Source organism: Elgaria multicarinata, chromosome 13, assembly GCF_023053635.1.
Source record: "Elgaria multicarinata webbii isolate HBS135686 ecotype San Diego chromosome 13, rElgMul1.1.pri, whole genome shotgun sequence".
NCBI classification, from domain to species: domain Eukaryota; kingdom Metazoa; phylum Chordata; class Lepidosauria; order Squamata; family Anguidae; genus Elgaria; species Elgaria multicarinata.
This window is the reverse complement of record NC_086183.1, coordinates 3038872-3059663: the sequence shown is the minus strand read 5'-3', so window position 1 is coordinate 3059663 and position 20792 is coordinate 3038872. Positions and strand designations below refer to the sequence as shown.

The 20792-nt window shown below is 49.1% G+C and overlaps 1 protein-coding gene across 1 annotated transcript in view; it reads right to left on the bottom strand.

The window, feature by feature from the left end:
• The window catches only part of ADGRB2 (adhesion G protein-coupled receptor B2), a 103447-nt gene that overhangs the window by 28717 nt on the left and 53938 nt on the right, over positions 1 to 20792 (bottom strand). Inside the window, exons 14-19 of the mRNA XM_063140528.1 lie at positions 18443 to 18569; positions 15321 to 15424; positions 12370 to 12472; positions 5146 to 5296; positions 3807 to 3876; positions 2341 to 2407 (exon numbers count right to left, since the gene is read on the bottom strand). Coding sequence (XP_062996598.1) covers positions 2341 to 2407; positions 3807 to 3876; positions 5146 to 5296; positions 12370 to 12472; positions 15321 to 15424; positions 18443 to 18569 — 622 coding nt within the window. The remainder of the gene's footprint in view (positions 1 to 2340; positions 2408 to 3806; positions 3877 to 5145; positions 5297 to 12369; positions 12473 to 15320; positions 15425 to 18442; positions 18570 to 20792) is intronic.

Below are 20792 nucleotides of genomic sequence, written 5' to 3'. Positions count from 1 at the left end.
GGAGGTTGTGGGCTCTCCCACACTAGAGGCATTCAAGAGGCAGCTGGACAAGCATCTGTCAGGGATGCTTTAGGGTGGATTCCTGCATTGAGCAGGGGGTTGGACTCGATGGCCTTGTAGGCCCCTTCCAACTCTGCTATTCTATGATTCTATGATTCTATGATCTGGGAGATGGCTGCTGTGGAAGGTCTATCACAATGATCGGCCGTGGAGAGGAAGAATCTTGAATCTCTCCTTCAGAGAGGGACGCGGTGTTAGGTCGGCTGATTCTCGATGTCGACAGTGGGGCGTCGTGTCTGGAGACGGAGCAGCGGCTGTGGGCTGGAGTGGACTCTCTTTCGTGTCGAGAGGCACTTCCGTGTCGAGAGCCTTGTGTACTGCCGTGATTGAACCTCGACATCGACGCTGTCTGTGGGTCATTTGTTTGCGGAGGCAAAAGAAGTGGTGTCGACGGGCGCGGTGGAGAAACGATAGGCGTTGGGGATGTGTGAGCGACCCCCGATTTTTTTGCCTTTTTTGCCTCGTGCTTGGCTAGATCAGGCTTTCTCTTTTTTGCCTGTGGCTTTTCTAGAGAAGAATGCTTATCTTTCAGCTTTTTTTGCGGTCTGTCTTGCCTTGTTAGGTCTCACCCACTGGTTCCTTCTCGGTGTGTGGGTGGAGTGGTAGGCTTTTCGGTGGACATAGTTTTCGGTTTGTCGACTGCAAGCAAGGCGTTCTTCCACAAAATTGCCTTAAGGCGGTTGGAGCGATTTCGGCGAGTTTGCTTTGAAAAACTCATGCAGTGGGCACAAGACTCAGTTATGTGAGACTCGCCCAGGCATAGAAGGCAGAGGGAATGGCCGTCTGCTGGGGGAAGCTTGCTGCGGCACTTAACGCACTTTCTGAACGGGGCCTTTGGTGCCATGCGTTGTGATTATAATAAAGATAGAAATAATTTTTAACTATATAAATTAGGATAGAAAAGGGAAGAAGAAGAAGGAAAGAACTAACAAGAACTAACAAGAAGACTACGAACGTTCTCAAACAACACTGGTAAGTAAAACTGGAGCGAAGTCCTGAGCGTGTTACCAGCAAGGCGGTTGAAGAGAAACTGAGGAGATGGGCGGGAACCTGCAGTGCATGCGCACACGACGGTGGGGGAGGGGTTCCCGCCCAAACTGAACGTTCTCAGCTTTAGAAGTTTCGATTGTTAGCTCAGTGCAGGCGCAGAGCCCATATGTGTGATGCACAGAGACCGCGAAGGAGAATGCACATTTTTATGAGGTAAAATGCACATTTTGGAAAACGTGCATTTCTTCAATGGGGATAATCTGCATTTTAAAAATGAACATTTTTTCCCAATTGAAAAAAGGAAAGAAAAAGACATTTGCATTCAGCAGGAGGAATTTGGGGAATTTCAATGAGTCTGAACATTGCATGTTCACCCATCTGTAAAGAGATCCGTGGTAAGCAGAACCCACGGGGCCTGCCTACTACGCTCAGCCGCCGTTCAGTGTAAACCTCCAAGGGTCGCAAACAACAGCTATTAATAAAATGACAGCAAAAAGATATTTTAAAACCTGAGGACAAAAGCATAGGATACGCAGCCACAAAACCAATAAAATCCAGCAGAGTTATACCGTAAAACTAAAACCAGTCATAAAAGTGGCTGACATGCCTGGCCAAGATAATGTCTTCACCTAACACAGGAAGGTAAGCTTCCCTGGGGAGGACATTCCACAGATGGGCCCCCCGAAACCCCGAGGGTCTTTTCCCCAGTCACCCCCTGCCTCACTTCAGAGGGTGAGGTGGGGAACCTGGGAAGGCGGCTCAGAAGAAGAATGGAGGATTTGGGCAGATTCATGGTGTGACCACACTTTCTATGTGATCCTGACAGCGACTGATCTCCCACACACTGTCCAAAAGTTCCTTCTGTTCCTAACCAGATCGGAGCCAATTATGTCCTGTTTCTGCCCTTACTCTGAGGATGCCATTGTGAAGCCAAGGCAGAGTGAAGGCAAAAATGTGAAACAAATGCTTCCTATCAGAGTAGAAATGGAAGGAGATTTGGGGTGGGTGGTGGGACAACGGGACTCAGCAGCAATGAGGAAAGTGAATCCTATCACCGTTAAATGGGGCAAAGATCCCGCCATTCACATTTGTAGCCTATGTGGGGTGGCAAAGTTGGGGGAGGGCTTATAATGAAGCAAGTCTAGTTGCATGAGCATATGTAATTCTCTGGTGGGGGGATGATTTTTAGATGTGTCCTTGCAAGCCTCTTGTACATCAGCACGAGGGACAATGGAGTGGGACCACAAAAAACAAGTCACTGAGCCTGATAATGCGCCTCTGGTCACCTACCAGAACAATCACAGCAGCGGGACCAACAAAAGCATAGAGCAATCCTCCTTCAAGGGACAGCCAGCAGCTGCGGAGAGAAGGATGACATTGTCTCCAAGCTGAAGAAGAGCAGGAAGAACCCAAAGAGGTCCCAGTTTCAAGGCCCTTCTTGCCTGGAAATGGAACTGAGGCTTCTAAACGCCTTGGTTTGGTTTTCTAACGCAGAGATCCTTTCAAATTCCCATCTCCGTCTATAAGAGCCTTCCGTAACCTGGTCCTCTCCAGATGTCAAGAAATACTTTTGTAAGCCGCCGTGAGAGCCTTTTTTGGCTGAATGGCAGCATAAAAATCCTTAAATAAATAAATAAATAAATAAAAAATGTGTGAGGACTACAACTTTCCTCATTGGCCATGCTAGCTAGGAATGATGAGAGTTGCATTCCAACACATCTGGATGACACCAGGTTGGGGAAGGCTGTTCCAGAAGGTTAAAGATGAAGTGTGATTCTTTTACTGGCCCCAGTTCCTAGCTCCAAAGGGCCAGCCCACACGTAGAGGTCCAGGGCTGGCTCCACTTCTGGGTGACACCTGGATTTTCTTCAGCAACACTGAGCTAAAACTAGAGGTGTATGATCACGTCATTTTTGCTCACAAAAACAGGCAAGCATGCCCGGTTCAAAACTGTTAGCATGAGCGCGTCTGCCAAAAATGTTCCCATATTGCCAGGCACGTGCTCATATTCAATTTGCACAACTTCCCAGTTTGATTGAGCACAATTTTCCTGATTTGCACAAATTTCTCCTGCAGACTGAATCAACCCCCACTCTAGTCTATGGAGGAATTAGGAAAGCTGTGCAAAGTTTACGTTTCACTGCTGCTCGAATTGTGCACTTTTCCTGTTTGTGCAGAGCGCAGCAGCGATCGCAAACTCAAGCAGGAATTGGGCACAAGGCAAGAGTTGAGACGACGTTCGGAAAATCCCAGCTCTCTCGACCATTGTTTGTCTGCCCACCACTAGTGGAAACTAACCGGGTGGGCTCCTTTAACCCGGCCCCAAAGGCCACATCCAGCTACCCAACTCCATGCTTTTGCTTCCTCTTTGCCCTTGCTCCTCCAGAAGCCTCTTCTCCACGGTAGACTGGAGTAGGGTTTGTCAGCTGGCATCTCTGCTAAAAACGCCCAGAGATCCCTGCCACAGGTATCTGGCATGATGGGGCAGGGGGTGGTTGGGCGCAGGGCAGCTGTCCATCAGGGTTGGCCCTGTGCTCCGCCACAGCATTCAGGGGTGGCAGTCAAGTCCTTTACAAGGATTTGTTCGGCCCCTCTTCCTGGAGCCTCACAGCTTTCTTCTGGAGGCTGCAGGACTGAACACATCAGGGGGACACAGGCTCCCTTTGAACACCAGCCCTTTCCTTCTCCCCTGGTTTTATTTCAGTAATGTGAGGAGCGCAGCGTCATCATCACCACCCAACCCCAGAAAAACGTACTAGGTGGATGTTCCATATCCTTTGGTCCGGGTAAAGCCAACAGAGACTGCAACTACCAAGGCCGGCAATCCTGGGTGGGAAAGAAATAGATAAGAATATTGATATAGATGTATTGAGGAACCCACAAAGAATTATTCTCTGGGTGGCTTATAGAGCAAAAAAACCCAAAAAGCTTGGGAGAGCCCTGCAGCGTTCCCAGTCTTATCTGCCTCTGGTCTCCTTCCCCACACACAAGGAAGTTTGGGAGAAGGGAGGAGGAAGGCTAATGACGAACAGAGCCATGCAAACCTTTGCATACGTTGGTCTGGTTTTTGCAACCTGGGGGAGCTTGGTTTCTGAACACTCCCAATTCTGAAATGTCATGCCATTCCTAGGCCTATTTTTTATTCTCACCAGAAGAGGCCTTTGAGGGAAGCTTCCACTCGCCTTACCTTCCCCTGTATGTGAAACTACTTGGTCCGGAAGCAAGAGGTACGCACTGCATTTGCCCCAAGAATAAGCACTGCTTTGTACATTCATGTGTATTCCTTGGGTACTTTGATCTTTGATGGAAGGCCTCATTGAAAGGCCTCTCTGTAGCATTGGATCTGGCCACGGAGATGGCAACAGAGTTGTGGAAAAGGAAAGGTTGAAGGAACTGGGATGTTCAGCCTGGAGAAGTCAAGACCGAGGGGGAATACGATAGCATTTTTCAAATACCTGAAGGGCTGTCCCATCACCGAGGGCAAAGGCTTGTTCTCGGCTGCCTCCGTAGGCCAGGGCTAGATCTAATGGGCATAAGCTACAGGAGGGCAGATTTTGGTTGAACATTAGGATAAATTTCTTAAGGGTAAAAGCAGCTTGACAATGGAAGCCATTACCTCAGTGTTGGGGGAGTTGGCAAGTTGGAAGTATTCACAGAGGGGCTGTGCAGACACCTGTTTGGGATTCTCTACATCGAGCAGGGGGTTGGATCAGATAGCTACAGCTCTGCCATGATGCATGAACACAGCTTCCCCCAACCTGGTGCCAATGGAGGCTGGTTGGCTCCGATGCCAGTGGGGCGGTGAATCCGCTCCAGGTTTCAGGCAGGACCAGCCAGAACTCTAAAGGAGCTCTCCAAGGTGCTTTGCATTCCTGACCGTTCGCCACAGCGGCTGGGGCTGTTGGGAGTGAAGTCTAGAATCTCTGAAGTGACCGGATGGGGAAGGTGGCCTTAGCATGTGCCAGTCACTCCTGGACTCTGCAGCGGCCAGGGGATCTGCGTGTCCACATCTCTCGCCCCCCGCGTCGTGCCTCCCTGACCCTCCACCACTAGGGATGTGGCACTCTGACCCAAGAAGAGAACATGCTCTCCTACCCCATCCAAGGCAGAGGAAGCGTTTACGAACGAGGCGTGTCCGGATCCTACCAATCACAGCCAAGTAGGACTGCCAAGCCTCTGTCAGCACCCAGCAGAAGGAGGAGAGGAAGAAGAAATGGAGGAATGCAGCTGTCATGGTGCAGACGCCCTGGAAAGGGGGGAGGGGGAGGAGCAGGAGGAGCAGGAGGAGCAGAAGGAAGAAAACACGCGTCACCATAGTAATCCTTGTGACAGCCCTGTGATGGGAGATGAGGCTACGGAAGGTCCTCTAGTGTAGCATAGTTGGCTGGGGGGTTCTGGGAGTTGTAGTCCATAACCTCTGGAGGGCCCTAGCTTGGTAAAGGCTGCCTTAGTGAGTCCACAGCCAGGGTACAACCTCGAAACCATTTCAATCTTAGCCTTGTGTGTGGTTTTGTTTTTTCATGACATCATCATCTCAGATGCAGTGCCGTGATGTCATCAACGGAACCGTGTCAGTTACCATGGCAGCCAACTGAATTCAACCAGCAGTGTGCGCAAAGGGAACTGATGGCTGTGGAAGGAGAGTGTGGCTGAGGCGAGCAGCATGGAAACACAGTGAAGGTGCCTGCAACACCTGTGCGCACCATGGGAGATGTTGTTTTACGCCCCTTAAAATCCTAGCAAACAAGGGGGGGTTATTTTGATTCTGCCCTAGTTGCAAGCCGTATTGCTCAGGCAGATGGCACATGGATGTACACATGTGCACATTAGGAATGTCTGAGAATTTTGTTTCAATTCAGAAATCACCTGAACTAGCCCCATTCACAACCCCAAATGTGAATGCAAACAGAAGCACATTTTTTGAGATTTCTGCACATTCCCGAACTTGCCATCATGTTAAAATACATGTGTTTTTTGAAATGTGCATTTTTCAAAAAATGGGAAAAGTACACTCTTGAAAAATGCGCACAGACATATTTTTCCTGTTCAAAGTGCACAATCTTCCTGTTTGAATGAACTGAAAAGCACGTCGGAAACGGAAATGAGCCGAACTGAGATTCTCCTGCAGAAACCTGCAGGAGCCCTACCTAGAGTGACAGATACAAAAGAGGGCAGGGCTCCTGCAGCTTTAACTGTTGTGATGAAGAGGACATTTCACCAGGTGCTGCATGCATACAGATGAGGCCTGCTGAAATTCCTTTTTCAATACAACTGTTAAAGATACAGGAGCCCTGTCCTCCTTTTCATAGAATCATAGAATAGCAGAGTTGGAAGGGGCCTACAAGGCCATTGAGTCCAACTCCCCGCTCAATGCAGGAATCCACCCTAAAGCATCCCTGACAGATGCTTGTCCAGCTGCCTCTTGAAGGCCTCTAGTGTGGGAGAGCCCACAACCTCCCTAGGTAACTGATTCCATTGTTGTACTGCTCTAACAGTCAGGAAGTTTTTCCTGTTGTCCAGCTGGAATCTGGCTTCCTTTAACTTGAGCCCGTTATTCCGTGTCCTGCACTCTGGGAGGATCGGGAAGAGATCCTGGCCCTCCTCTGTGTGACAACCTTTTAAGTATTTGAAGAGTGCTATCATGTCTCCCCTCCATCTTCTCTTCTCCAGGCTAAACATGCCCAGTTCTTTCAGTCTCTCTTCATAGGGCTTTGTTTCCAGACCCCTGATCATCCTGGTCGCCCTCCTCTGAACACGCTCCAGCTTGTCTGCGTCCTTCTTGAATTGTGGAGCCCAGAACTGGACGCAATACTCTAGATGAGGCCTAACCAGGGCTCACCCTAATTTTATCAAACAGACAAGGTGGGCTAGAAAAGGAGTTGAGCTCTCTCTATTACTGCACACACAAGGGACACACAAAACCCTGCACCACACAACTGTGGCTCAGGATATGAGAAACCAAAGATTTCCAGTGTTGCCACAGCGAGCACAGAATGGCCGACCAGTAACATCAACTGATTGGTTCTGCAGTTAGCCTAAGAGAGATCTCCACAACCTCTAGTCCATAAACATGAACGAAGCTCACTAACCATATCTTGATGCCTTACGGGTGCTTGGTCGACAGCCCCACCCCCACCCCACCCCGTTTCTGTAGATCCTGCTGAGACACCAGACATGGTTGGTGGGCTACCAATGTGCATAGGTGCCATATGAGAAACTTATCTCTGCACCTCCACCCTGCGAGGTAGGACATAAGCCAAAACAAGTGACCTTCCTCAGGCATAGGGCCGCCGCCACACTGTGTCTTTTTGTAATATCCATTTCGCAGCCCACAGCGAAAGGCAGGCTTATGGCTTTTTAGATATAGAGGAGGAGATGCCCCTATTTCAGAGCCCCCTTTAAACAATCTGGTTATCTTCCCAGGCTAGGAAAGAGGAAGCAAATGAACTCCAGTTTCCAGTCCAATGTATTTATTCAAGAACCGAGCAGAGATAAATTGAGAAATAGTTGCTTTTAAAAATAAAAGGAACCTTGCTCACTAATTGTTTAACCAGGGATTTTGGAGGAACTTGCTCGGGGTGTGATATTCACTGACCTTTCCTCAGCTGCCCCTCCCCCTCGACTTCGTCTCATTCACTGGGGAGCTGGCCTGACTTGAAGCAGCTCCAGGGAGGCCAGCTTTGAGGCAGGGGTGTCCCCTTAGAGAGAGATTCATGCAAATTGCAGTTGCGTTTTCGTGATTTGTGCAAATTTTGGCCATAACATGCTTAATTTGCACAAATTGTGATTTGCTCAAAACAAGCAAATTAGGGCCGAAATTTGTGCAAATTAGGGCTGCAATTAATGTAAATGTCATTTGAAGAAAAAATATCTGAGAAGGGTTCCTGGATTCTGGGACACATTTTGGGACACAGCTTGGCTTGCAAATGCAAGCTGAGCCAGGGGGCTTTGGAGAAACCCAGTGAGCCTAGAAGGGGCCAGATTCCCCCTTTGGGAACTCACCAAAGCAGATTACCTGGTGTGTTTGTGTGTGTCTTGGAACTCCAGAGTGTGGAGCGTAGGCTCTTTGCCCCCACCCCAAAAAGGCAATGGAAAATGTCAAAAGACCGGAATTATTTCTATGGGCCTGGACAGTTTACTGGGAGGGAAATTCAAACTGACAAATCAATAGCCTGGGAGGGCCTGGTCACACATCCTCCAGGTGATTTCTTCAGTACGTCTTTAACGTAAACTGAGTTATGGGGGAGTGGGAGATAAAGGTGGAGAATCAGCTTGGAATTTACAGACTCTTACATTTGGGTGCCTAGGCGGGCGATGTCCTTCGTTCAAAGATATTTCTAGAAAGATGTGTGGGTGGCTGAGGTGGGATTTGAACTGGAAGCCTCTGGCCTTCAGCTCTTATTCTTAGCCACTGCGCTTAGGGACACATGGATTTTGTTTAATCTCTTCCAGGAGTGTTTTGCAGATTGTCAGGTGTCTTCCATTCCATCATCTGATTGGAATGAAAGTGGATTCCCCCCCCCCACTTCAGAAAAGTGTGCAAAAAAGTAATTTATGTAACTTACGCTGGCACGTAACATTTTGCATATTTTTCTTAGCTCAGCGTATGATCAATGAGCAAAGCGCACAAAAAAAGTGCTACACAGCAAAGGCTGAACAGAAATCAGAGATGTATAAAACATTATGTGTGTGTGTATTCCATGTATATTCATATATTTTCCAGTAACTTTCATATTTCTGTAATTCCAGAAAGTACAAAAATGGCCAGAAAATCCACACAACTCGGATGATGCTGATCCACTGGGGAATCCGCAGGTTGAATGCACAGGAACCTGAAGTCATTTGGATCCATTTCAGCTTTCCCTGATTTCCCAAACGGTGCTACAGTAGTTCATTCAGGTGGCATAGGAAGGTGGTGGGCAGGTCTGCCCCAAAAGTCCATCTTAATCAGCACGATATTCAGGTATGTGGGTGACTTTGCTCTCTTCCCCTGCCCCCTCCTGTCTCTCTCTTTGGTCAAACAGATTTTGCAGGGTTTTTTGAAGGAGAAAATATGCAAAACATGCACAATGACAGAAGGTAAACGTGCACACCTGGGGCAATGGCGGTCCTATCATACTCCTGTCACCTCTATGGAAAAACACCGAAACCAAAAACCTACTTCCTGACTCCAGTCATAGCCCAGAAGCAACAAATCCCTGCCCATTTCACTTACAAGCATTTTGTCGGGCAAGATACACCCGGCAATGCACGGAGACATGGACGGCTCCTCTGGCGTACACATGCCCCTCCATGTTCCCCTCATGCCTGTAACATCCTCTCCAAGCTCTTGATGTCTCTGGTACATCAAGGGAAAATGCCACAGGGCAGTGATCTATTATGCACAAGGCCGCCTGCCAGTGAGCTCTGCAGCAATGGTTGGCCTGGGCTGCCTGGGGGCGTTGAAAGAGCGTCGCCGCAGCCTTTGATCTCTCTGGACCAAGTTAATGCACTGAAGTGGAGGATTCACACCCAAGAACTGAGAAGCATGGAAGTGCTCACCCCCAGATTAGATCACAACAAATGGAAGGAGGAACGGAGATGGGCTTCCCCACCCAAGGGAGTCCAACGTGAGATGACAGAGCCATTCCTGTTCTTAGTGAAAACACTCATCCCCCACAACTACAAACAAGAAGGATCTTGGAATTGTTGTAGATCACAGGCTGAATATGAACCAACAGTGTGATGTAGCTGCAAAAAAAGCAAATGCTATATTGGGGCTGCATTAATAGAGGTATAGCTTCCAAATCTGACGAGGTACTGGTACCCCTCTATTCGGCCCTGGTTAGGCCTCATCTACAGTACTGCATCCAGTTCTGGGCTCCACATGTCAAGAAGGACGCAGACAAGCTGGAGCTTGTTCAGAGGAGGGCAACCAGGATGATCAGGGGTCCAAGAGACCCTGGCTCTGTTTCCAAAATACTCCCCCACAGGGACCAGGCCAGGAGGGACGACTATGCCTGCTCTGAGACAAATCCTCACTGTGGGATGGAGGAAGGGGTGTGGTAGAAAGGTGTGGCACCAGGAGCAGCTGCTGCTAAATGTATTTATTTATTTGTTACGTTTATATTCCACTTTTCCTCCAAGCAGCCCAAGACAGCTTACGTGATTCTCCTCCTCTCCATTTACCCTCACAACAACCCTGTGAGGTAGGTTGAGTGGAGAGTCAGCGACTGGCCCAAAGTCACCCAGTGAACTTCATGGCTGAGTGGGGACTAGGACCCGGATCTCCCCAATCCTAGTCTAACCAATGCACCACACTGCCTCTAAATAGCTTTTGTTAGTGCTGTGAGAGGGAGGGGCACATCGGAGGGAGGGGGTGCTCAGGTGCCTCAGCTCTCTCCTCTTCTGGACCTGCAAAAACCCAGGAGCTGATGCCCAGTTCTTTTCAAGCCCATGTCTGCATCCAGAAGGACCAAAACCAAGAATAACGGATCCTGAAAAACAGAGAACCTTGCCAAACACTGCTTTGCGCTCTCTCTCTCTCTCTGTTTCTCATAAACGAAGGCATTTCCAGCACACCCCTGCTCCTGGCTTTTCTCTGCTCCTCAGCATCCCCCCCCCCCCTAAGTTTTCTTCCTGGATGTACAGGCTGCAGATAAGCAAATATTTCAATTTCCCCATGCATTGCAGACAAGGACAGACTCTCTCACTAAGTATGAGTCATCTCCAAACAGCTGCTGTTTGGCTCTGTCACCCTCAGGGACTTAGCCCCAGAGAGACAGAGAGAGCGAGGGAGAGAGAAGCGAAGAAGCGCTTCTGGGAACGCTTCTCAAACTCTGCAGCGCCTGGAGATGAGAAGAGTCCTGCAGGGTCAGTCAAGGGGCTTCTCTAGCCCAGCGTTCAGTTTGCAACTGCACCCAACTTGCCTCTGGGATAGAGATTCTAGGCCCCACAAATATCAGATGCCAGAGACAAATAAGGGAGGAGAGTTGTTGCAGTCATGCTTCCAGACACATCTGGATAGGAAACAGAATACTGTGACTGTTTGGCATGATGCAAAAAGGTAGTGCGCACATGGCACTTCTTTCTCCCTCTCAAGGCATGTTCAATTTGGCAGAAACCAGGGCTGGAATTGGGAGTTCCCTGACCAGCTATGTTGGTTGGGGAATTGGGAGTTCAACATCTGGAGGGTCACCACCAGCAAACATCACTGGTCCCGGATTAACTTTGCCTCCGTTCCCTCTGTCTTCCTTCCCACCACCATACACAGGTGAAACTTAGATTGTAAGCTCTTTGGGGCAGATACCAACTCTTCTTTTCTGCTTCTGTTACTGTGTGAAACCATCTTGAAATGTTTTGATGTAAGGAAGGTATCTAAATGTTTTAAATGAATGAGTCATGTACTTTGAAGACAAAGTACAAACAGACAAGCTGGAGTCTGTTTAGAGGAGGGCAACAAGGATGATCAAGGGTCTGGAAACAAAGCCCTATAAGGACAGACTGAAAGAACTGGGCATGTTTAGCCTGGAGAAGAGAAGATGGAGGGGAGACATGATAGTGCCTTCAAGGGCTTGAAAGGTTGTCACACAGAGGAAGGTCAGGATTTCTTCTCGATCATCCCAGAGTGCAGGACATGGACTAATGTGTTCAAGTTACAGGAAGCTAGATTGAGGCTGGACATCAGGAGAAACTTCCTGACCGTTAGAGCAGCACAACAATGGAACCAATGACCTAGGGAGGTTGTGGCCTCTCCCACACAAGAGGCCTTCAAGAGGCAGCTGGACAACCATCTGCCAGGGATGCTTTAGGGTGGATTCCTGCATTGAGCATTGGTTTGGACACGATGGCCTTATAGGCCCCTTCCAACTCTACTATTCTATGATCTCCATCATCAACAGCAACAACAAAACTCATGAGTAGTTTTTTCACAATGCCCCAGAGAAAGGGAAATCCCCTCACCCCACCCCCACCTCCCAAATGAATTCTTGTTAGACAGGAAAGCAGCTTGGAAAATCAACTAGTGACCTGGAAAATAAGATCAATCCCCCCACCCCAACTCCCGGCAACAATTTTCCTCTTCCTTTTAATTTAAAAATGTCCATCAAAACCAAATTATAAAATCAAAACATTGCACATTTTGAAAGGTGACCTTTCAGATTCAAATTGGGCCCAAGCTTTGGAAATTGACACGTTCCCTTCCGGGTCTGCAGAAAAGAGGCATTAAATAAAAGAGGGGTGAAAGTGGAACATGACCAGCTAGAAATGCAGGGCAAAAGCAGAACGAACCGAGGCCTCCTGAGACAGAAGAGAAGTGTATAGCATGCACAGTTTTCTCACCTTACTAAGCATCTGGGACTGCCCCACCAAGATCAACACGTTGGAGGCCAAAATGGAGACGCAAAAATTCAGAAGAATGATGGAGCGTTCTGACTTGATGAACCTGCAGAATAAAAAGGCAGGGTGGGGAGAGGTCCCTTTGAGAGATTATCTGGAGCTTCAGTCTGGCTATTGGTGTTGACTAGGAGGCTAGTCAAATATGACTGGGGCACAATGGCAGGAGTGCAATCCTACGGCGTGTTGAGACAGAAAAAAGCCCTTCGGCTCCCAGCACCCCCCTGTCAGCCGTGGGAGTTGTGGGGCTTTTCTTTTTCCCGCCTAAACATGCATAGGAATGTCTGTCACTTAGAAATTTGCCCCTTTTGGGGCTCAGTGGACTTCCGGTGCCCACTCAGCTTGCATTTGTGAGCCAAGATACAGGTTTTTCTCGAGCTCTGGGGACTTCTTCCCATTTTTCTTTTGGTGTTAGTCACAATTAACTATTTGCGCAAATGTTGCTGAGATTTGCATGACTTAGCACAAATTGTGGCTGAGATTTGAACGGATTGCCATCTGTACTTAGTGCAAGTTGTGCAAAGTATGGCCATAATTTGTGCTAATAATAATAATAATAATAATAATAATAATAATAATAATAATAATAGTAGTAATAGTAATAATAATAATAATAATAATAATAATAATAATAATAACCCATGGGAAATCAGCTAACTGGCCTGACTCGCTGCAGGCAGAGTCAGGCCAGTTAGCAGAAAACAGATCAAAGTGTTTTTTTTTTGGGGGGGGGGGGAAGCTGACAAAAACCAATCGAGCTTCACCTCTCAAACGGATTCCTCCCACATCCCAAAACATGCACATGACTGAGCCCTACGCAGCCCACAACCCGAGGGTGTGGCCGATTGCACAGCTCTTTCTTTACCACGATCAGCAACACACACACCCTCCTCGCCCACCACTCAGGGTGGTGATGCTACTGCAGTTGGAGGGCTGCCCTACAAGCACTCCCATTTTGTTGCTGGCTTTTAGATGCTGCACTGATGTCAAGCGATGAATCCATAGAAAAGCTCTTCCCACACAGCTAAAGTAAGGCTTAAGGGATGCTCCCAAAGTGCTTATTTAACCAGCCATAACTGCCACCCACTGGCTGCATCTCTTCAGTCTCTTCCTTCCTTCCTTCCTTCCTTCCTTTCTTTCTTTCTTGCATTTTTGTACCTCCCAATAGCTGAAGCTCCCTGGGCAGTTCACAAAAATTAAAACCATTCCAAGTATAAAAACAAACAGTATAAAACATGATATAAAATACAATATAAACGCACAACCAGGATAAAATCAGCGGCAGTGCAGAAATAGAAATATAAAATGCAAATTTAAAACAGCAAAGTTAAAATTAAATTTATAGACTGTTAAAATGTTGAGAGAATAAAAAGATCTTCACATGGCATCTGAAGGAATACAGTGCAGGTGCCAGGCGAACCTCCTTAGGGAGCTTGTTCCACAGCCGGGGTGCCACAGCAGAGAAGGCCCTCCTCCTGGTAGCCACCTGCCTCACTTCCTTTGGCACGGGCTCACGGAGAAGGACCCCTGAGGATGACCCCTGAGGCAGGTACATATGGGAGGAGGCGTTCCTTCAGATAGCCTGGCCCCAAGCCGTTTAGGGCTTTAAATGTTTGTACCAGCACTTTGAATCGGGCCCGGACCTGGACTGGCAGCCAATGAAGCTGGAAAAGGACTGGCGTGATGTGGTCTCGTCGGCCAGTCCCTGTTAGTAACCGTGCTGCCCTGTTTTGTACCAGTTGAAGTTTCCGGACCATTTTCAAAGGTAGCCCCTCGTATAACGCATTGCAGTAATCCAAGCGAGAGGTTATCAGAGCATGGATCACTGTAGCTAGGCTATCACTGTCCAGATAAGGGCGCAGTTGGTATATCAGCCTAAGCTGATAAAAGGTTTGCCACTGAGTTCACCTGTGCCTCAAGTGACAGTTCTGGATCCAAGAGCACCCCCAAACTACGGACCCGAACCTTTTGGGGGAGTGCAACCTTGTCCAGGACAGGGCGAATATCATGGCATAGCCTCACCCATTCCTCATGCAGGAGCTGAACTGAATGAGTGGGGAAAAGGATAACAGTCTTTGTGGCTGTAATTAAATTTATTTTGAGCAAATATTCACTCAAATTGGTGTTCAAAGTTCAAATTGTATATTTTGCCAATTAGAGCCTTTTTGTTTTATAATATTCCCCTTTAAGTATGATGCTGAAAAGCAACGGGGTAAAACGATGAATTTGAGGATGTAATAAAGCGTTCAATTTGGCATTAAAGAATTTTTTAAAACAAGTAAAAAGTGTCTAAAACCTGAATGATAAATGGCCCGAGTTTTCAATTCATGCAAAATTTTATTTCAGCTCACATACGGAAGACCATTCCTGCCCTCCACCCCAACTTCCAGCACTACCTCTGGCAGGGCAGCGTGGCATTTTGGTTAAACATGATCAGGTCTGGCTCTACCATTAGGCAGAGTGTGGCAACTACCTCAAGTGACATGCTGGGGGGAGGGGCATCTGCCTCAGGCAGAAAAATCTCTTCAGTCAACCTTGACCACAGTTAGCTCAAAGAGCAAGATGTAAACCAGAGGTGCAAAAGCTCAGGCCCAGGGTTCAAATCCAGCCTGCCTCAGGTCCCAATCTGGCCTTCCTGGGTTTCCCAGACAGCCTTGCCCCCTTGGTAGTTTCCCCCAGCATTTGTAGTTTCCCCCCCATCCTAAAAGGGTGAAACACCTCCCCTGAAGCTTAGTTACTCACATTAAGCAAAAATATGCTGGTATTTTTGGCCCTACCCACCAGTGGGATGAGGCCCCTGAGACTTTCTCCAAAATGGAACTCCTTCCTTGCCCTGAAAGATGTTGGACACCCTGCTGTGAACCCACTTCCAACCAGGGATGGCTGGTCCAACTTACCTCCAGAATGCGGCATAGATCACTAGTAAGGTCAGCAGAGCCATACAGGATACAGCACAACCAATCATGAGGGGGACTGAGGGGGAACCACCAGAGTCCATGGCCTGCAAGGAGAGAAAGGGACAGACAAGGTGGTTGCACAGCTGAGATGCTTCCGGTTCAGGGAGCAGAACTTTGGTGGAGGAGCTCCACGACCGAAGGAAGGAGCCACAGCCGCAACAGGAAATGCCGCACGCGATGCAACACCTTCCTCTTCTGTTAGGAAGTGAGGAAAGATCCGCCAATTGGCCGGAAAGGGCAAAGCTGGCTCAACTCAAGATCTGGCTCTGAGATTCTTCCCACCTGCCTCCATAAGAGCTTGAGGCTGAAATTTCACACAGAGTATCCTAAATATATATCTATATGGATCTGAGTGTGGGTGTGGGTGTGTACAGACACAGAGATAGGGAGGGGGAGAATGGGCCCCGCAGCCACCTCAGTTTCAGGCCATTCTAGCTGTCACACCTCCCCTCAATGAATCCTGTGAATTACACTTTGCTGATTGTCCTGAGGATTCTGGTAGCTTTGATCCTCCAAAATACAACCCCTTGGATCCAGCGCAGGGGTACAGATGGGCAAGCAGGAAGCCTTGCTATGAAGCCATTGTACGCCTGCCTTCCTTACAACGTCAAGACAGGCTCTATACTGATCGGAAGGGGTGGGCGTTTTAGAAGATTTGTGGGCCGAGCAGCGTTTCTTCTTCTTAAAAGGATGCTCGCTCGGAAGAGCCAAATCTGGAACTCGTCCGCTTCTGTTCTGGGTCCCGTGGCACATGCCTTTGGGCCCGTGTGGTGGTGGAAGAGACTCGGTTGCAGCTTCTCTGCATTTCTTGGGGGTGGCTCTCCATCTCCTTGCCAACACAGCATGCTTTTGGAATACCAATGACCCAGCCTGACTAAGGAAGCATGAAAGAGATCAAGCGGTTGTGGGCAAAGAACACGGAGAGCGCTTCTCTCGGTCCGTCAATGCCAATGTCGGCAGCAGCAGCTGCGGCAGCAAGCCAGGCTTCCCCTGCACACCCCCAAGATGGTCGCCCATTTGCTTCTGGCCCTGGCTCTCCTCCCCATCGCTAAGCATATTAATGCCACGAAGACCTGTTAATAACCCTTATAAATTTCAACAGCCCGAGCTGTGAGTGTGGGGGGTGAGGAATGCTGCAGAGAACACATCTATATTATCTGCTGCAGTACTTAAAGGCATCTGGAAATGGGAAGAGTTCAGAGGGAGGGAGGGAGGGAGAAGGAGGGTAGAAACAATGGGAGGACTGGAGGAAGGAGGAGAGCAGAGGAAGTAGACACTGAGAGGAGAAAAAGGGAGCAGATTTTGGGCGGGGAGCTACTAGAACAGCTACTGATTAAATTGCTAAAATGGGAAGATCTGGGGAATCTAGTCTTCCCAGATGCCACATCCTGTGGCCCAGAAAAGGTTGTCTGCACTACACACATGTATAGGAACAATCTTTAAAAGCAATTATCACACTCTTTGAGACTATTATTTCACATCTCCTAGGTTCAATGGGGAGAGGTTCTGTTCCAATCTCTGAAAAAGGGAGATGAGTGGGGCTTAAGAGCAGGAAGAAAGGGAGGCATGGCAGGCAGTGGCTGCTAGGAAAAATACGGGACCCTGAGATGCCTGCGGGGGTGGGGAGGGGAGAAAGCTTGGAAGGAGAACCTCTGGCATTCCCTGAGAGGCCACCGCCTTCCCTTTCCACTCAAGCACAAGCCCTTGCTTTCTTTTGTCGACGCTCTGCATACAGGATTCAGCTCTGGGTGGGGGGGCAGGAGGGGCCAGCATGTGTGGTGGGGGGCAGAGACATCAAAGTACTAGAGTCTCCCTCCAAATAGAGCATCAATATTTATGCGCCCTGTTGGCGTTCATAGCCAACGTTACTCCATCTAAGCTCATCGTTGGCAGAATACATTGATCAGTGAGCACAAGTACAAGTGGCTGGAAATAGACAAATTCAACCACCCCTAGAACAAACAGGTGGCTCCTCCTCCTCCTCCTCCTCCTCCTCCTCCACTTAATATTAAAATAAATATTTAGTATTCATATTAGGACTCCAGACTGTGCAAAATGCTCCACATATAATATAATCTCAGTAACTCTTACAACAACATTATAAGGTACAGTGCAGGCTGGTGGCTCTGGCATCAGTGGGGCAGTGAATCTGCACCCAGGTTTCAGCCAGAACTCAAAGGAGCTAAAGTATATCCAAGGTGCTTCACGCCCTGGTTGGCTCCTTGAGAATTCTGACTGGTTCTGACTGAAACCCAGAGTGGATTCACCGCCCCACTGGCATCGGAGCCACCAGCCTCAGCTGATAAGGTAGGTCATAATTATTATCTGCTGATCACAGACTGGGGATGGAGGCCAAGAGGCTGCTGGCTGCTGGCTGCTGGCCCAAGGCTACCAAGCGAGTTCACAAGGGGCTGAGGTGAGTCCCGGCCCAGAGGCGCTTCCAGCTCTACAAGAGAAAAGGCCGTGCTGGATGAATAGGCTCATAGGAAACGAAGACGTGGGCTTGTACATGAGGAGGTCGGCGCAAAGGAACACAACGGCATGGCAGAGATGCAACCTGCCAAACTCCTTCTGGGCCCAAATCGAAGAGAGTTTTTATTGGGGGGGATTTCTGGTCTCGTAACGAGAACAGACCTTGCCAAGGAAAGCGTCTGCCCATCCCCTCTCTCCTGGCTCCCCTCCCTGCCCCGTTGAGATAAATGGTGAGCAGAGACACCTAAAGACAGCTGGGGACTGGGTGAGAGAATCCAGGAGGCATTCCGCCTCTCCCCCTGGCTAAGTGCCACGGGACACAAATCCGGGAGGAGCTTCTCCTGGGTCAAGCCCCATTGAAGCTGGCGGCTCCCGCCCATTGGCCCAGCGCTTCCTCAGGAGCACGTCCCCCTGAGTTGGGCCCTCGGGCCCCCAAGGTCAGCGCTGCCTCATCCTGTTCCCCACCCTGCCAACTTTAATGGCGCCCCAAGCTTGTCCACCTCACCCCACCTGCCTCGGGCTGGGCGGCCTCCGAGGGCAGCGAACAGCCGGCTGGCTCTCCCTTCCGTCCTCACTCAGCCAACACTTACCAGGTCTTTGGGCAGCTGGGCGACCACGGCGAAGGTGGACAGCTGGCTGCACTGGCACTTGGTATGAGCCGAGAGAGTTTCCACGGCCTGGCAGTTCTCGGTGTTCCAGTTCCCGGCGCCAAGCTCCCTGATGGATGGAATGCGAAGGAGAAAGGGCAGAGGGGTGTGGGGGGGAGAGAGATTTCAATGATCAAACACGCCACACGCTCACACAGCCCGCATCCCGTCGGCTCACTGCCTGCATTAACCCTTCCCAGGGCACCGTCCTGCTGATGGATTGCGTTGCACGCGGCGTGGCGGGCTGCCCGTGTGCGCACGGCAAGCGCCGGGGTTCTGCCTGAGCTGTTTGCTTTATCTTCTGACCCAGTTGCTGGGGTAAAAAGTCTCCCCTCCCTCCTTCCCTCCCTCCCCATCCTTGGGCAGAGAGCTCAACGCTCCAGCCCCCTCTCGGCTGCTGGCATAGCCCAGTGTTGCTCGCAGACTCCTCTCCCCGGTGGGGAAGGTCTAGGGGCTTGCAGGGGTGTGTGTGTGTGTGTGTGTGTGTGTTGTGGCTGCACTAAGCATTGATTGGATTTGAAGGCTGATGCCGGCAGGGCTCTGGGAGAGATTGAGATGGGCAAGCCGCCTGCGACAAAAAGAGGGTCAGGCTGGGTTCCCCTGGGGTTGGAAGCTAGCTAGTTTTCTGGTCTGCTCAACAAACAGCCAGGGGTTTATATGGGCTCCCTGGTGGTTTTAGGTTTGGCAAGTGTGCCTGGTAGTAAAAGGGGCCATCACAGAATTGAGAGGGAAGGCTCTGAGGCCTAAGCAAACGCAGAGCGGATGAGGACTGGCTGCAGCCTCCAACCCAGAGGTTCCCAGGCCGAGATAACGTGACCCCTTGTTTTCAATGCGAAGGAGCACGACATGTTGGCCTCAAAAGTGCAAAAACAGAACTTAGATGATGCTCTACTCTAGCATGAGTGGACAGCCTATGAAAGCGTTCCATGTGCAGGGCATATGCTGAATTTGCCCCATCCACAGTGCAGTGCTAAACTTGGCTTGCTCCTAGGTGCAGCCTCCTTCTGATAATAAACCTTGAGGTTTGCAGAAGTTCCAAAAAGAGGAAAAAAAGTTCAAGGGTGTGTCAAAAAACAACCACCACCAAACAGCAGCCCAATGAGGACTGAGCTTGCTCAACAGCCCACGTCATGCAAAGAGATACGGGAAACTGGGGGCAAGGGGGAATTGAATGGAGTATCCTGAAGGAGGACATGGCTGCCTGCCACTGAGGGGGGTCACTCCTGTAGTGAGGTTGGGGATGTCAGAGGAATCCATTTGGGGTGGGTGGGTGGAGCTCAGTGGGTTTTCGCGGCTCATCCCCCCCCAGACTATGGCTCAATCATCCACAAGTTGGCCTGACTTGTCATGTGCCAAGTCAGGCCAACGTGAGGGTTTTTTGGAGAGGGGGATTTTGCACAAATCATGATTTGTGCAAAATAGCATCTGTAAACAGTGCTGCCGTAAATGGTCTAGCTTGCAAAAATTAGATCATTTACAGCCCCCATTTTGTGCAAATTGCTATATTTACAGCTGACATTTTGTGCAACATGGTCCATGATTTTGCACAACCCTCCTCCCTCTGCCCCAGTAAAGTTCCTGGGTTTCAGGAAGTATTGTGGGGCTCGGCTCTAAGGCAAACCCCGCAGGTCCATCGCAAGGATCTGTCAGTTCCAAAAAGGGCTGGGTTTCCCAGCAACAGACAACCCAAAGTGGTGTAAAGCTACTTTCTCTTTCCCAAATTATCTATTATTATTTATTTATATAGCACCATCGATGTACATGGTGCTGCACAGACCACACAGTAAATAGCAAGACCCTGCCGCATAGGCTTACAATCTAATAAAGTTGTAGTAAACAATAAAGAGGGAAAGAGAATGCAAACAGGCACAGGGAAGTGTAAACAGGCACCGGGTAGGGTGAAGCTAACAGTATAGAGTCAGAACAAACTCAATGTTTAAAAGCTATAGGGAAAAGAATAGCTTCAGGCAGTTCTGAACACATCTGCATATACTGAGGTGCTCTCTCTCTGTCTCTCTCTCTCTCTCTCTCTCTCTCTCTCTCTCTCTCTCTCTGTGTGTGTGTGTGTGAGAGAGAGAGAGTGAGAGAGAGAGAGAGAGAGAGAGAGAGAGAGAGAGAGAGAGAGAGAGAGAGAGAGAGAGAGTAGGGATGGACAGACAAGCGAATTTTATGATTGCCAAGATTCTCCGAACATTAAACTGAAGCCCGGATAGCTATGGTTTTCACATTCATTCATGTAGTTTTTTAAAATTATTATTTATTTCAGTCAAAAGGGAAAATACACATTTCTAAC